The 15,677-nt window shown below is 36.0% G+C and overlaps 1 protein-coding gene across 1 annotated transcript in view; it reads right to left on the bottom strand.

Moving 5' to 3' along the window:
- LOC128644090 (disabled homolog 2-like) overlaps positions 1-15,677 on the bottom strand; it is a 168,682-nt gene that overhangs the window by 139,410 nt on the left and 13,595 nt on the right. The window contains exons 4-5 of the mRNA XM_053696807.1: positions 3,011-3,142; positions 2,321-2,404 (exon numbers count right to left, since the gene is read on the bottom strand). Of these exons, the coding sequence (XP_053552782.1) occupies positions 2,321-2,404; positions 3,011-3,142 (216 nt within the window). The remainder of the gene's footprint in view (positions 1-2,320; positions 2,405-3,010; positions 3,143-15,677) is intronic.

Raw genomic sequence — 15,677 nt, forward strand, 5'->3', positions numbered from 1 at the left:
GCATGAGCTTTATAATTAATGCAGTGCAGTTTACATATTTTGTATGTGTGTGTCTGAGTTTGTGTGTGTCTCAGTGTTTTTGTGTGTGTGTTTTTGTGTGTGTGTCTGAGTGGGTTTCCGAGTGTTTGTGTGTGCATTTGAGTATGTTTTTAAGTGTGTCTGAGTGTTTGTATGTGTGTTTGCCTGTGTTTTTGTGTGTGTCTGCTTTCTGGGGGGGGGGGGGTGACACCATGACTTACCGCACCGGGTGACACCAACCCTAGTGACGCCACTGCCCACAGGAGTCCCTATCCCATAAAGACACCATACAACACACATACACACAATACTCCTCCCATGTAAAAGAAGATTTCAATGATCAATTAGGGGGTCTCATGCTCCTTTAAACAGCAGGTGATTGCCATAAAAAAAATAATCACCTGTAAAAGGCAGGTATTGTACAATTCTCCAGGCTATTAAACATTCCATAGCACCCCAAACTATGCTCTGCAACAACATTAGGGGTTGGAGTATCCCCTATACTGTCCTCCACACACAATACAAAAAAAAAACCCTCTTAATTTGAAAGTAGGAATCCTGTTCATTTAAATAAGTGAGCAGTGTTTGCCCATTGCTAGCTGCGACAACAAACTCTCAACAGTTTTATATGTGTGATAGTGCTTTTTAAGAGGCCTTTATTACACCCTCTTCATAATAATGTATCATAAGACACCACATTTGCAAGAATAAGGTTTTACAATTCAAATGACGGTTTTCATATCCATAGCTATATCGTAAATCATACTGATCATAGGAAGGAGGATAGCCTAGCAGTAGCTACTAGCCTTATATTTTATGTTGCCAATGTTACGGTCCATAGATCCATTCTTCTCTGAATTAATACGAATTTTAGGAATCAAGTCACATGGGGAGCTGGGAGAATGTAAAAAGATGTGATATTTTGTGGCATTCTCTATAGGATGAATTTTGGCAGAACTATTTTATGTTTTTGTTGTTTTTCTTAATTTATTGTTTTCTTATATATTTTTTTACTATACAGCTTGGACAGTGGTAGGAACATACATAAAAGGCTACCCTCTGGTAAATCAGAATTTTGTGCAATTTGAAATTTATGAAATATTTGTATGGTTAGATATTTTATACCTACTCATTTTCTGCACTAAGTGCAAGATGGTACAAAAAAAACTAAAAAAAAAATGTGTTCTAATTGTTAATTTTGAATGAACAATATAGGTTTACAATTCTGAATGTTGCTGTTTTCAGAAGGTGAACTGATGTCCAATCTGGGACAATATAATGTGAGATTGAAATATTTAGGAAATAATAAATCCAATGTTATTTATTATGTAGACCACAGAAAATACTAATTTTGCTCTTACATTTTCATACAGTGTCATTTTCTCATATTAAATATTTTTACAAATTACAGTCAATTGTTAAATGTTACCTTTTGTTCTAATGATAAAACAAATGTCATGGGGAATATTTGTATTATTATTTAAATGAAAACGAACAGACACATATAAAATCAACTATAAATATTTGCCCTATATCAATAGTTTTATCTTCAACCATCCCCAACAGGACAGATTTTCAGGATTACCTTGCGTGAGAGCAGGTAAAATAACCAAGTTTACTAATCAGCTGATTATTTCACCTGTGCTCCAGTTCAGATATCCTCAATATCTGGCCTGTTAGGGAGGTCTGAGGACAGGTTTTAAAACCAGTGCCTTAGATACAAATTAAAAAGTATATTTTTTATATTTATATCAAAGACAGAGAGAAAGGACCAAAGCATTATGGGGCACATATAGAAAGGAGTGTATATCATGATATATGAGGAAGTGACCACAAAATAAAATATAACTTTTTCTAATAATAATTTAAAACGGGGTTAAGGCATATTAAAATTACTACAAAACATATACACATTCCTGCCCTCTGTTTGCATATATCCAATATCAACAAAATTAAGAAGTACCGGATCCCCTACTAAATATCATAGATTAGCGCAATATGGGTGATTATCCCCATTGCACAGTGTACTGCGAGTAAAAAGATTCCTATCTAACTATAAGCCACACAGGCTCTGTCTATACTCTCGCAGTACCCCTGTGCAATTATTTAAAAAAGCTGGGTATCCCCGTGCTACATCTATTGATAGAAAGATCTATATGGTATCACACCGATACATAGTAACCATAGTCACCAATAGTGCATTAATGCAGACATATAAAAGTAACAAAGCAGAGGGCAGTGTGAACGCCTTGAAGTGCGTTTCACCACTGCATATTCAATGGTCTTATATTTTTATATTTACCCGCTTCTTGTCTTCATCCTCCCTCTTCTTAACATTGTAGATCACTTGAAAGAGATCCTTAAGATCCACGACTAATGGTTCAGCCTAATGAAAAAAAAATATCATATACTAGGTAAGGAATAATGCATCCTGGTTTTATACTACTTCATATTTATTGTACAGGACTAAGCTTTTCAATGTTCAGGTCTGTTGCCAATGTTTCTTTGCCATTCCAATCATGTAGAAGTGCCAACATTTTAATTAGTTAAAGGGACACTGAACCCAATTTTTTTCTTTTACAATTCAGATAGAGCATGCAATTTTAAGCTACTATCTAATGTACTCCAATTATAATTTTTTTGTTCTCTTGGTATCTTTATTTGAAAAAGCAGGAATGTAAGCTTATGAGCCAGCCCATCTTTGGTTCAGCTCCTGGGTAGTGATTGCTGATTGGTGGCTAAATGCAGTCACTGAACAAATGATTGCTGTTCAATCATAAATTCTGTCAAACACCGGCAGACAGGTTCCTTGCCTGGGAGCCTTGTTCACCAGTAATATAATTAATGAGGCCCTACAAGTGACAACTTGCTTGGAAGCTGCAGACCCACCCAGGATACTCTATTTGCACCACTGGGGTGCACCACTTTTGTGAGAGTATAATCTGATTTTTGTTATTGATTTTAGAAATCCGGAACCGAGTTAAAGACATACCTGCTGTGCTGTTTTTATAGCAAAGAACTGGTGTTGTCCCTCTGCACCACAAACATATCCAAACGCTCGATTGTCAGTCACGTCTCGTGCAATAAATGAGATTTTGTTAACTGGATGCTCGTGCTCTATTACCTAGAACAAGAAAGTATGATCACCATTTTGCCTTTACCTAGAACATATATTAAATACATATTCAGTTTCTAAATGTGTATTTTAATTAAAATGTTATACTATTGCATCAATAACACATCTGCAATTAAAAAAAAAAAGATAATTCAAATTAATTGAAAACATGTCATAACAATTTCACAGTATAATATGTTTGTATTTGTTAATTAGATATATAAACAGACATATGGATATTTAACTTTACCCTAGAATATAATATTGTGTAACTGAACTAATTTCTACCATTTAAACAATCTTCACAGATTGGCATTTGCCTTTAGAAATAAAATATTAGTGTCTTTACACTTTACACACAGTGTCTTAAAGGGACATGCTAATGCAGAAGCATTTTAATATTACACAAATACACTTTACTAATAACCATGGGGTCGATCAAAATCCTTGTCTAAAGTTTTTTAACAGAAATTCACTATTAAAGACTATGGAGATTTTTGTAGATAAATAATTTGATAAGTTTTCCTAAAGCATTGTGATAGATCCCTGCTAAATGTAGCCCCCAATCAGCAAGCGCTACCCAGGGTCTGAACCAAAAAAGGCAGGCACCTAAACTTAGATTCCGGCTTTTTAAAATAAATAAAATTAGAAAGTTGCTTAAAAATGCATGCTTTAACTGAATCATGAAATAAAAAATTGGGTTTAGTATCCCTTTAAACACTTACGCCTAGATTTAGAGTTGGGCGGTAGCCGTGAAAACCAGCGTTAGAGGCTCCTAACGCTGGTTTTTAACGCCCTCTGGTATTTGGAGTCAGTCAGGAAAGGGTCTAACGCTCACTTTCCAGCCGCGACTTTTCCATACCGCAGATCCCCTTACGTCAATTGCGTATCCTATCTTTTCAATGGGATCTTTCTAACGCCGGTATTTAGAGTAGTGGCTGGAGTGAGAGTTAGAACTCTAACGACAAAACTCCAGCCGCAGAAAAAAGTCAGTAGTTAAGAGCTTTTTGGGCTAACGCCGGTTCATAAAGCTCTTAACTACTGTGCTCTACAGTACACTAATACCCATAAACTACCTATGTACCCCTAAACCGAGGCCCCCCCCACATCGCCGCCACTCGATAAAAATTTTTTAACCCCTAATCTGCCGACTGCCACCTACGTTATACTTATGTACCCCTAATCTGCTGCCCCTAACACCGCCGACCCCTATATTATATTTATTAACCTCTAATCTGCCCCGCACAACGTCGCCGCCAGCTACCTACAATAATTAACCCCTAATCTGCCGACCGCAAAGCGCCGCCACCTACGTTATCCTTATGTACCCCTAATCTGCTGCCCCTAACACCGCCGACCCCTATATTATATTTATTAACCCCTAATCTCCCCCCCACAACGTCGCCGCCACCTACCTACACTTATTAACCCCTAATCGGCCGAGCGGACTGCACCGCTACTATAATAAAGTTATTAACCCCTAATCCGCCTCACTCCCGCCTCAATAACCCTATAAGAAATAGTATTAACCCCTAATCTGCCCTCCCTAACATCGCCGACACCTAACTTCAAACATTAACCCCTAATCTGCCGACCGGAGCTCACCGCTATTCTAATAAATTTTTTAACCCCTAAAGCTAAGTCTAAACCTAACACTAACACCCCCCTAAATTAAATATAATTTAAATCTAACTAAATAAATTAACTCTTATTAAATAAATTATTCCTATTTAAAGCTAAATACTTACCTGTAAAATAAACCCTAATATATCTACAATATAAATTATTATTATATTGTAGCTATTTTAGGATTTATATTTATTTTACAGGCAACTTTGTATTTATTTTAGCCAGGTACAATAGCTATTAAATAGTTAAGAACTATTTAATAGCTAAAATAGTTAAAATAATTACAAAATCACCTGTAAAATAAATCCTAACCTAAGTTACAATTAAACCTAACACTACACTATCAATAATTAAATTAAATAAAATACCTACAATTACCTACAATTAAACCTAACACTACACTATCAATACATTAATTAAATACAGTACCTACAAATTACTACATTTAAATAAACTAACTAAAGTACAAAAAATAAAAAAGAACTAAGTTACAAAAAATAAAAAAATATTTACAAACATAAGAAAAATCTTACAACAATTTTAAACTAATTACACCTACTCTAAGCCCCCTAATAAAATAACAAAGCCCCCCAAAATAAAAAAATGCCCTACCCTATTCTAAATTAAAAAAGTTCAAAGCTCTTTTACCTTACCAGCCCTGAAAAGGGCCATTTGCGGGGCATGCCCCAAAGAATTCAGCTCTTTTGCCTGTAAAAAAACATACAATACCCCCCCCAACATTAAAACCCACCACCCACATACCCCTAATCTAACCCAAACCCCCCTTAAATAAACCTAACACTAAGCCCCTGAAGATCTTCCTACCTTATCTTCACCTCGCCGGGTATCACCGATCGGTCCTGGCTCCGAAATCTTCATCCAACCCAAGCGGGGGCTAGACATCCATCATCCGGCGGCTGAACAGGTCCAGAAGAGGCTCCAAAGTCTTCATCCTATCCGGGAAGAAGAGGCGATCCGGACCGGCAACCATCTTGATCCAAGCGGCATCTTCTATCTTCATCCGATGACGACCGGCTCCATCTTGAAGACCTCCACCGCGGACCCATCTTCTTCTGCCGACTACTTCCCGACGAATGACGGTTCCTTTAAGGGACGTCATCCAAGATGGCGTCCCTCGAATTCCGATTGGCTGATAGGATTCTATCAGCCAATCGGAATTAAGGTAGGAAAATTCTGATTGGCTGATGGAATCAGCCAATCAGAATCAAGTTCAATCCGATTGGCTGATCCAATCAGCCAATCAGATTGAGCTCGCATTCTATTGGCTGTTCCGATCAGCCAATAGAATGCGAGCTCAATCTGATTGGCTGATCGGATCAGCCAATCGGATTGAACTTGATTCTGATTGGCTGATTCCATCAGCCAATCAGAATTTTCCTACCTTAATTCCGATTGGCTGATAGAATCCTATCAGCCAATCGGAATTCGAGGGACGCAATCTTGGATGACGTCCCTTAAAGGAACCGTCATTCATCGGGAAGTCGTCGGAAGAAGAAGATGGGTCCGCGGTGGAGGTCTTCAAGATGGAGCCGGTCGTCATCGGATGAAGATAGAAGATGCCGCTTGGATCAAGATGGTTGCCGGTCCGGATCGCCTCTTCTTCCCGGATAGGATGAAGACTTTGGAGCCTCTTCTGGACCTCTTCAGCCGCCGGATGATGGATGTCTAGCCCCCGCTTGGGTTGGATGAAGATTTCTGAGCCAGGACCGATCGGTGATACCCGGCGAGGTGAAGATAAGGTAGGAAGATCTTCAGGGGCTTAGTGTAAGGTTTATTTAAGGGGAGTTTGGGTTAGATTAGGGGTATGTGGGTGGTGGGTTTTAATGTTGGGGGGGTATTGTATGTTTTTTTTACAGGCAAAAGAGCTGAATTCTTTGGGGCATGCCCCGCAAATGGCCCTTTTCAGGGCTGGTAAGGTAAAAGAGCTTTGAACTTTTTTAATTTAGAATAGGGTAGGGCATTTTTTTATTTTGGGGGGCTTTGTTATTTTATTAGGGGGCTTAGAGTAGGTGTAATTAGTTTAAAATTGTTGTAAGATTTTTCTTATGTTTGTAAATATTTTTTTATTTTTTGTAGCTTAGTTCTTTTTTATTTTTTGTACTTTAGTTAGTTTATTTAAATGTATTTATTTGTAGGTATTGTATTTAATTAATGTATTGATAGTGTAGTGTTAGGTTTAATTGTAGGTAATTGTAGGTATTTTATTTAATTTATTTATTGATAGTGTAGTGTTAGGTTTAATTGTAACTTAGGTTAGGATTTATTTTACAGGTGATTTTGTAATTATTTTAACTATTTTAGCTATTAAATAGTTCTTAACTATTTAATAGCTATTGTACCTGGTTAAAATAAATACAAAGTTGCCTGTAAAATAAATATAAATCCTAAAATAGATACAATATAATTATAATTTATATTGTAGCTATATTAGGGTTTATTTTACAGGTAAGTATTTAGCTTTAAATAGGAATAATTTATTTAATAAGAGTTAATTAATTTCGTTAGATTTAAATTATATTTAACTTAGGGGGGTGTTAGTGTTAGGGTTAGACTTAGCTTTAGGGGTTAATACATTTATTAGAATAGCGGCGAGATTCGGTCGGCAGATTAGGGGTTAATACTTGAAATTAGGTGTCGGCAATGTTAGGGAGGGCAGATTAGGGGTTAATACTATTTCTTATAGGGTTATTGAGGCGGGAGTGAGGCGGATTAGGGGTTAATACATTTATTATAGTAGCGCTCAGGTCCAGTCGGCAGATTAGGGGTTAATAAGTGTAGTTAGGTGGAGGCGACGTTGGGGGCGGCAGATTAGGGGTTAATAAATATAATATAGGGGTCGGCGGTGTTAGGGGCAGCAGATTAGGGGTACATAGGGATAATGTAGGTGGCGGGGGTGTACGGAGCGGCAGATTAGGGGTTAATAATGAAATGCAGGGGTCAGCGATAGCGGGGGCCGCAGATTAGGGGTTAATAAGTGTAAGGTTAGGGGTGTTTAGATTCGGGGTACATGTTAGAGTGTTAGGTGCAGACATAGGAAGTGTTTCCCCATAGAAAACAATGGAGCTGCATTAGGAGCTGAGCGCAGCTTTTTTGCAGGTGTTAGGTTTTTTTCAGCTCAAACAGCCTCATTGTTTCCTATGGGGGAATCGTGCACGAGCACGTTTTTGAGGCTGGCCGCGTCCGTAAGCACCGCTGGTATCTAGAGTTGCAGTGGCGTTAAATTATGCTCTACGCTCCCTTTTTGGAGCCTAACACACTGAAAACCAAGCCATTCTGTGAACTCTAAATACCAGCGGTATTTAAAAGGTGCGGGGGAAAAAAAGCACGCGTAGCTAATGCACCCCTTTGGTCGCAAAACTCTAAATCTAGGCGTTAGCTATCAATTACAATCCTTTAGAAAAGCTTATCAAATGATTGTCAACAGAAAACCACTATTGAAAACTATGAAGACTGTTGTAGATAAATAATTTGATATGTTTTTCTAAATGATCACAAACTTGTGTTTGTTTTCGACAGATAATGATTTCTGAACGTCAGCAGAAATTGGAGTTTATCAAAATCCCTCTGAAAACGTATCTAATGGTTTTCTACAGAAAACCACCATTACAGTCTAGGGGGATATTTGTGGAGAAATAGTTTATATATATTTTGAAGCATTGTGATTTACCACATTGTCAGTGTGTTTTTACATTGATCACAATCCAGAAATGCTTCTGCCATTAAGCTTGGGCATGTTACCTCCTGAAAGCATGATGAAATTAATCATTATTGTTAATCTCCCAGTTTTGATACAGGTGTGACTTTAAAGGATTACTTTCTTTTACGATTTTGAATACAAACAACGAACATATTATATTTAAGAATCCTATATTAAAACTTACTGACCTTTATTTTCTTAAAAACGAAGCATCCTAACGTTTAATATTTCATATTTCTTATTCGGCAATTACGTCACCTTTTCCAGCCCACAATTTTCGGCACTACATGTTGAAAATGACTAACCTATCAAATTGCAATTTTATGCATACCAATAACTGTCTAATCGCTCCTAATAATCATATGAATAAATTCAGCTCAATTGCGCATGCACACTTTGAATAAGTGAAGCCGAAGTTACCCACAGCTAGATAGTGCGGGTCTACTATGTTCCAGCCAGTCTTTCATGGAGTGACGTTTGCTGTGACACTGCGTAAACTTGCGCATGTGCATTGCGATTTTTAAGCGCCATTTTGAAACCTAGGTATTAAACAAGGATTGGAAAGGAGTGGGTTTGGAAATCAATAAAATTAGAAAAGAAGATTTTGGATATACGGTGAACATATTGTAATGAAATTATATTGATAAAAGACTTATTTAGGGTAGTTAATTCGTATTAGGCATAGTAATTTTTTACTTACAGTGGCCCTTCAAAGGAAAAGGAACTACACTAGGGGCAGACTTTTGCATGGTGTATGTGGAGCAAGTGGATTACATGGATGCCCACAACAGCTAAGAAAATATAATGTAAATGACTAGGAAGAAGATTTTACCATGCATACAGAACCAGCAGGAGGCAACACTGAGTACATTTGGTGTCAATAATGTTAGGGACACTAAAGCCAGAATTAAACTTTCATGATTCAGATCCCAAAGTATTCCAATCCCAGGGACCCTTATGTTACAATAAAAGTTGTTATTATATCCTTGGTGCTGTGGAATACTTTAGGATTAAAACTGCATCCATTATCAGATTGTGCACACTGGTCTGAGTCACCAGCATTTAAAGGTCCTTTAAGAGAAACGGTAGACAACAGAGTGCTACAGCATACTATTCCAAAACACTTTGCAATCTTAATTGCATTTAAAGGACTGATTTGTTTTGCTTGTTTTAAGATTTGATCAGCTCTGTGCCCAGTGAATGGTAGGCATGATTTGTTCATAGTCCCCAAAAAAACTAACCAATCAGGTTGGAGTAAGCAGAAAGGTTTATAAGTGGAGTCAATCTTGGCCTTTAAATGATTCAGGTAGATAAAAACATTCTCTGGTGTCCTTTGTTGAAGGAGCTGCAATGCACTGGGAGCTAGCTGAACACATCAGGTACACCAATGACAAATGTAGGGTTGACAAATGTAGGGTTGTCATATTGCCATATTGTATGAAAAATACATATGTCAGGGACTGTTTACAGAAATGTTTGAATAATGTGTCATTAAAAGAACTGATAAGTATTTTTTATATGTGCCCCCCCCTTAAAGTGGCAATATGGCAACTGTAGACAAAAGATATATGTGCAGCGACCAATCAGCAGCTAGCTCCCAGTAGTGCATTGCTGCTCTTGAGCCTACCTAGGTATGCTTTTCAACAAAGGATACCATGAGTGCTAAGCAAATAAGATAATAGAAACAAAATTGGAATCATGAAAGTCTAATTTTGACTTTACGGTCCCTTTAACCCTGCTTTGTAGAAACCTATTCATGGTACTTTACGTTGCTTTTTAGAAAATACTATATATAATAGATATGTGCATGGCGAAAAAATTCGGTTTGGTTCGGTTCGATTTGGATTTTTTCGAATTTCGGTTCGGAACGGTTCGAATTCGGAAAAATTTGAATCAATTCGGTTCGGATTCGTTTCGGATTTATTTGGATTCGAATAAATTCGTCTGGATTCGGTTCGGTTCAGTTCGGAAATTCGGAAATTCGGAATTCGGTGGGATGTGCTATGTATTAGACTAGTATTATGTACTGTATATTAGGTGTAACCCATAGCAGAGTGATATAACCTAATATACTGTACAATACTAGTGTAATCCATGGCCATCCGAATCTACCGAATAAATCTGAATAAATCCAAACTAATTCGGATTTATTCGGTAAATTCGGCACTATTTTAATTTGGAAATCCAAATCGATACGAATCCTGAATTTTACGAATTTGGACGTGTCTAATATATAAGTGCACATTTATGGTGCAGTCATTCAGATGACACAACAGTTTTTTTTATGTTCCTTTAAAAATGCTGATTCTCAAAAATGCAATGGCTTCACCTAACACCAATTAGAGAATCTTTCCTCTGGGGGAGGTTAAATATGATCAGAACCCAGGTGCAGGAATGGTTGTGCCAAACCCATGTAAGCACTGGTGCCAAGCTTCCCAACAGAGAAATTCATGCTACCCACATAACCACACAGGGAGAAAACACCAGCTGTGTCAGCTAGCGCAGCAGCATAACTGACTGAGGTTTGCACTTGACTACTGGTTTATTTATAGAAGATTGGCATCAAAATGGTGGCTCCCTTAAAGGGACATGAAACCCAAAAATGTTCTTTCATGATTCAGATAAAGAATACAATTTTAAACAACTTTCTAATTTTCTTCTATTATTTAATTTGTTTCATTCTCTTGTTATCATTTGTTGAAGGAGCAGCAATGCACTACTGGTTTCAAAATGAACACATGGGTGAGCCAATAACAATTGGTATATATATGCAGCGGCCAATCAGTAGCTAGAACTTAGGTTCTCTGCTGCTCCTGAGCTTTCATAGATAAACCTTTTAGCAAAGAATAACAAGAGAATGAAGCAAAATAAATAATAGAAGTAAATTGTAAATGTTGTTTAAAATGGTATTCTCTGTCTGAATCATGAAAGAAACATTTTGAGTTTCATGTCCCTTTAACAATGCAAGCATTAACATTCTGAATCTTGGAAATATTTAAATAGTGAAGTTTTGATCAGTGACATTGTAATGTTTTCATTTATTCAAGTTTTTCCATCTTTTACACATGCTAAAGGGACATGAAACCCAAGATTTTTCTTTTTTAATTCAGATAGCATATTATTTTAAACAACTTTCTAATTTACTTCTGTTATCTAATGTGCTTTGTTCTCTTGGTATCCTTGGATAAGCAAACCTAGGTAGGCTCAGAAGCAGCAATCCACTTCTGGGAGCTAGCTGCTGATTGGTGGCTGCACATATTTGCCTTTTATCATTGGCTTAGCTTATGTGTTTAGCTAGCTCCCAATAGTGCACTACTGCTCCTTAAACAAAGGATACCAAGTAAACAAAGCAAATGTGTTAATAGAAGTAAATTGGAAAGTTGTTTAAAATTGCATGCTCTATCTAAATCATTAAATACAAAATGTGAGTTTCATGTCCCTTTAATAAAATGGAGGCAGATCAATAGTGGTTCTATTTTGGCATTTATATTACAAGTCCAAAGTTGTTCTGCATGCTGGATAGTGAGAATGTATTAAATCCCTCAAATAATATACTTCTATGAAGTGCTCAGTAAAATTCATGATGGATATCGCTAAGGAGATGGGGCGTTAAGCCGAGGGTGAGTTAAGCCAATCGTGCACAAGGTGTGGCGATCTAGATGGAGTTCTGTGCCATATAATTAATAATAATGGTTTACTTCAGGTCTTAAAAAAGTGCTACGTTTCACAATGGTGTTTTAGAACTTGCTTGTCATAAACACTTAAAGGGACATTAAACACTAAATGCATCATTGCTTGAATGATGTGTTCAGAGCAAAGATTAGCCTGAGAATAATTTGTACATGTATTTGTAAAAATTATATTAGTTGTTTAAATATTGAAAAAGTAAGGGTAAAGTTAATGTTCATAAAGCAGTGGGCACAGCCATTTTGTAACCTAGGTTACGCTGAGGCCAATTAGGAATGGTTATAAATGGCTTATTAGAGTGTGCAACCAATGACTGTGTGGAACATAGCTGTGTCTGCACTTCCATGTTTAACATGAATTGGAAAGCAGACAATATTCAGAATTAAATTACAGGAAAGGAGAACAAAATAAATAATGAAAGTATATTGCAAAGTTGTTTTACTACATGTAATTAAACAATTTATATTAATATCTTGAGGTGTTTTAACCAACTACTTTTTTGGAATAAAAAAGTTTTGGTCATGTTAAGATGCTTTGATTCAAATATGTAACCCTCCACTTCTAATACCAGATTGTGCGCTATTCTTTGCTCAAGGTTGCATAAAAGATAAAGCACCTTGCGCTGTAGATTGTGTTGTAATATGATGTAATAGATGTCATAAGGAATGAGACCATGTGATCTGCGTACACAAATGCACTACAGCACCTATTCACATAATATGTTGTAATATGATGTCATATGTTGTAATATGATGTCACATGATGTAATAAGGAATGAGACCATGTGATCTGTATACACAAAGACACAAATTCTACCATCTATTCACTCAATGTTGTTTTGTGATTTGTTCATTCATGGATTCATTTATTCATTAAATCCCGTAAGGGTACAACTAGAATTCTCTTTTTTATAGATGAGTATATGCATCATTTTTTTTTCAGTCATCACTTTATGCTTTAAATTTATTGCAGTGGTTTTCAAAAGCTATTAAAATAACCTCTAAAACGAAACGCTTGGTAATTCTGATTAAGTTTTATCTTAACAGCAACAGTGCAGATCACTTCACTATCACACAAAATCTCCCAAAGCAATTCAACCTAATTTTATTGGGTACTGGAATGTCATAGCGTCCTGCTCCGCTGCAGATACATTTTATTAGGTTAATCAGATATGATCTCTGTGTATCAGAAACGAGATAACGCTAATATAATAGAGATTTATACCAGGCTCTGAAAAAAGGCTGCACAAATTGAATATTCTATTGTATGTGAGTAATGCAATACATAACAACTAAACTTGTTAGGCAAATAATGTTAGCAGATATGAGAACATCTGCTGAATAATTTAAGACACAGAGAATATGCAAAAACATAACAGAACTGTATATGAATTGGTTTCCTTGGTTCTCAACTCTTTTTTCCACCAAACTGCAATTTCATGTTTCTTTTGAATAAAAGGCATGGAAAAGTATTAGAGCATTTTATTGTTACACTATTGTTTGCTTATAACTGAGTTTAACCTCTTCATAGGGTTAAACACAAAGTTAAAGTAAGTTTCAGTGCCGCAAAAATGTACTGGGACCTAGTTGAACACATCTCATGAGTTAAAGGACCAGTTAATACAATTGAATTGCATAATCAACAAATCCATAGTAAAAAGACAATGCAATAGCACTTAGTCTGAACTTCAGATGAGTAGTAGGTTTTTTTCCACTCCTCCTGTATCATGTGACAGTCATCAGCCAATCACAAATGCATATACATATATTCTGTCAATTCTTGCACATGCTTAGTAGGAGCTGGTGACTCCAAAAGTGTAAATATAAAAAGTCTCTGCACATTTTGTTAATGGAAGTATGAAATTATGAAATTTTAATTTTAACTTGAGTATCCCTTTAATGATAAAAGACATATGTGTGTAGCCACCATTTAGCAGCTAGCTCTCTGTGGTGCATTTCTGCTCCCGGACCTACCTAGGTATGTTTTTCAGCAAAGAGTACTTAGAGAACAAAGTAAATTTGATAATAGAAGTTAATTATGAACGTTGAATTTTGACTTTCATGTCCCTTTGAAATAAGAGCGATACCTTATTCTAATTGAATAGGGATGGTGGAAAAATGAATCGAATTTGAACACATTTGTTTGTTAGTTTCGAATGTTTGTACAACATTTTAACATTCGCTTAATGTAATAGTATTTCTAACGCTCTCTTTAAATGTAATATTCGAATTATGCAATATTCGAAATAGAAACATTCAAATTGATATATTTATATCTATTATGTATCAATTGACTAAGTTCCCTACCACATTAATTATTGAACTTCTCAATAGTATTTGTTAAATCGAATGTTATATTCGAAATTTCAAATGTGGATATTCGATATTAATATGAACATTCGAAAATGAAAGTAACATTCGAAAACCGGAAATAACATTTGATTACCAAATTTTAATGGATTTTTATTCTTAGCAACATTTTATTTTTCAAAACGAATGTCCACAGCACTATTTGTTTTACCAAACGAATTACACTTTCAGCATATTCGCCCATCCATATAATTGAATTAATATTAAATACCATATGTATTTTTGACAAGAGAATGTATTAAGATTTTTTTTTCACAAAGCCTGCTGGTGAGCAGTGTCGGATAACAAACAGACAAAGGAGGCTATGCAGCCACTAGTTGAGCCCAATATTACTGGTGAGAGTCCAAGAAGAGTTTAGTTAAAGGGACATGAAACCCCAAAAAATTCTTTCATGTTTCAGATACAGAATATCATTTTATCATTTTAAATAACTTTCTAATTTACTTCTATTATTTAATTTGCTCCCTTCTCTTGTAACACTTTGCTGAAAGGTTCTAACTGCTGATTGGCGGCTGCATATATATATATACTGATTGTCATTGCCTCACCCATGTGTTCAGTTAGAAACCAGTAGTGCATTGCTGCTCCTTCAACAAATAATACCAAGAGAACGAAATTAGAACGAATAGAACGAAATTAGAACGAATAGAAGTTAATTAGAAAGTTGTTTAAAATGGTATTCTCTATCTGAATCATGAAAGAAAATGTTTGAGTTGTATGTCCCTTTAATTGTATTCTTTGCAAGATAGAACAGATTAATTCTTTATATGTGATTGGCAAAACTCACTGCTCATCATAAAGTCAACAAGAAGAGAAATATTACTGGCATAGACATGGCTGGCAGCAAAGAGTTAATCACTGCTGTATATGAAACAAAAAGGTCTAATCAGTGATGCTTATATAGCTGACAAAAATGTGCTCAACCAATACATAATTTGTAGCTGACAGGAGGCTGCTACCTGCTGTTGAATATGTAAAGTATTGGAAAAGGTGAGTCAGAGCTCTTTATGTTGCTTATACAAAGGAGTTAATCACTGTATTAAATGTTGTTGATAAAAATGGATCTATCATATCATATGTAAATGACTGGGGCAAGTTAAAGACCATTCTGTTTTTGTCAAGAAGAAGATGGTTCAGATAA

The sequence above is a fragment of the Bombina bombina genome, unplaced genomic scaffold, assembly GCF_027579735.1.
Source record: "Bombina bombina isolate aBomBom1 unplaced genomic scaffold, aBomBom1.pri scaffold_627, whole genome shotgun sequence".
In the NCBI taxonomy this organism is placed as follows: Eukaryota; Metazoa; Chordata; class Amphibia; order Anura; family Bombinatoridae; genus Bombina; species Bombina bombina.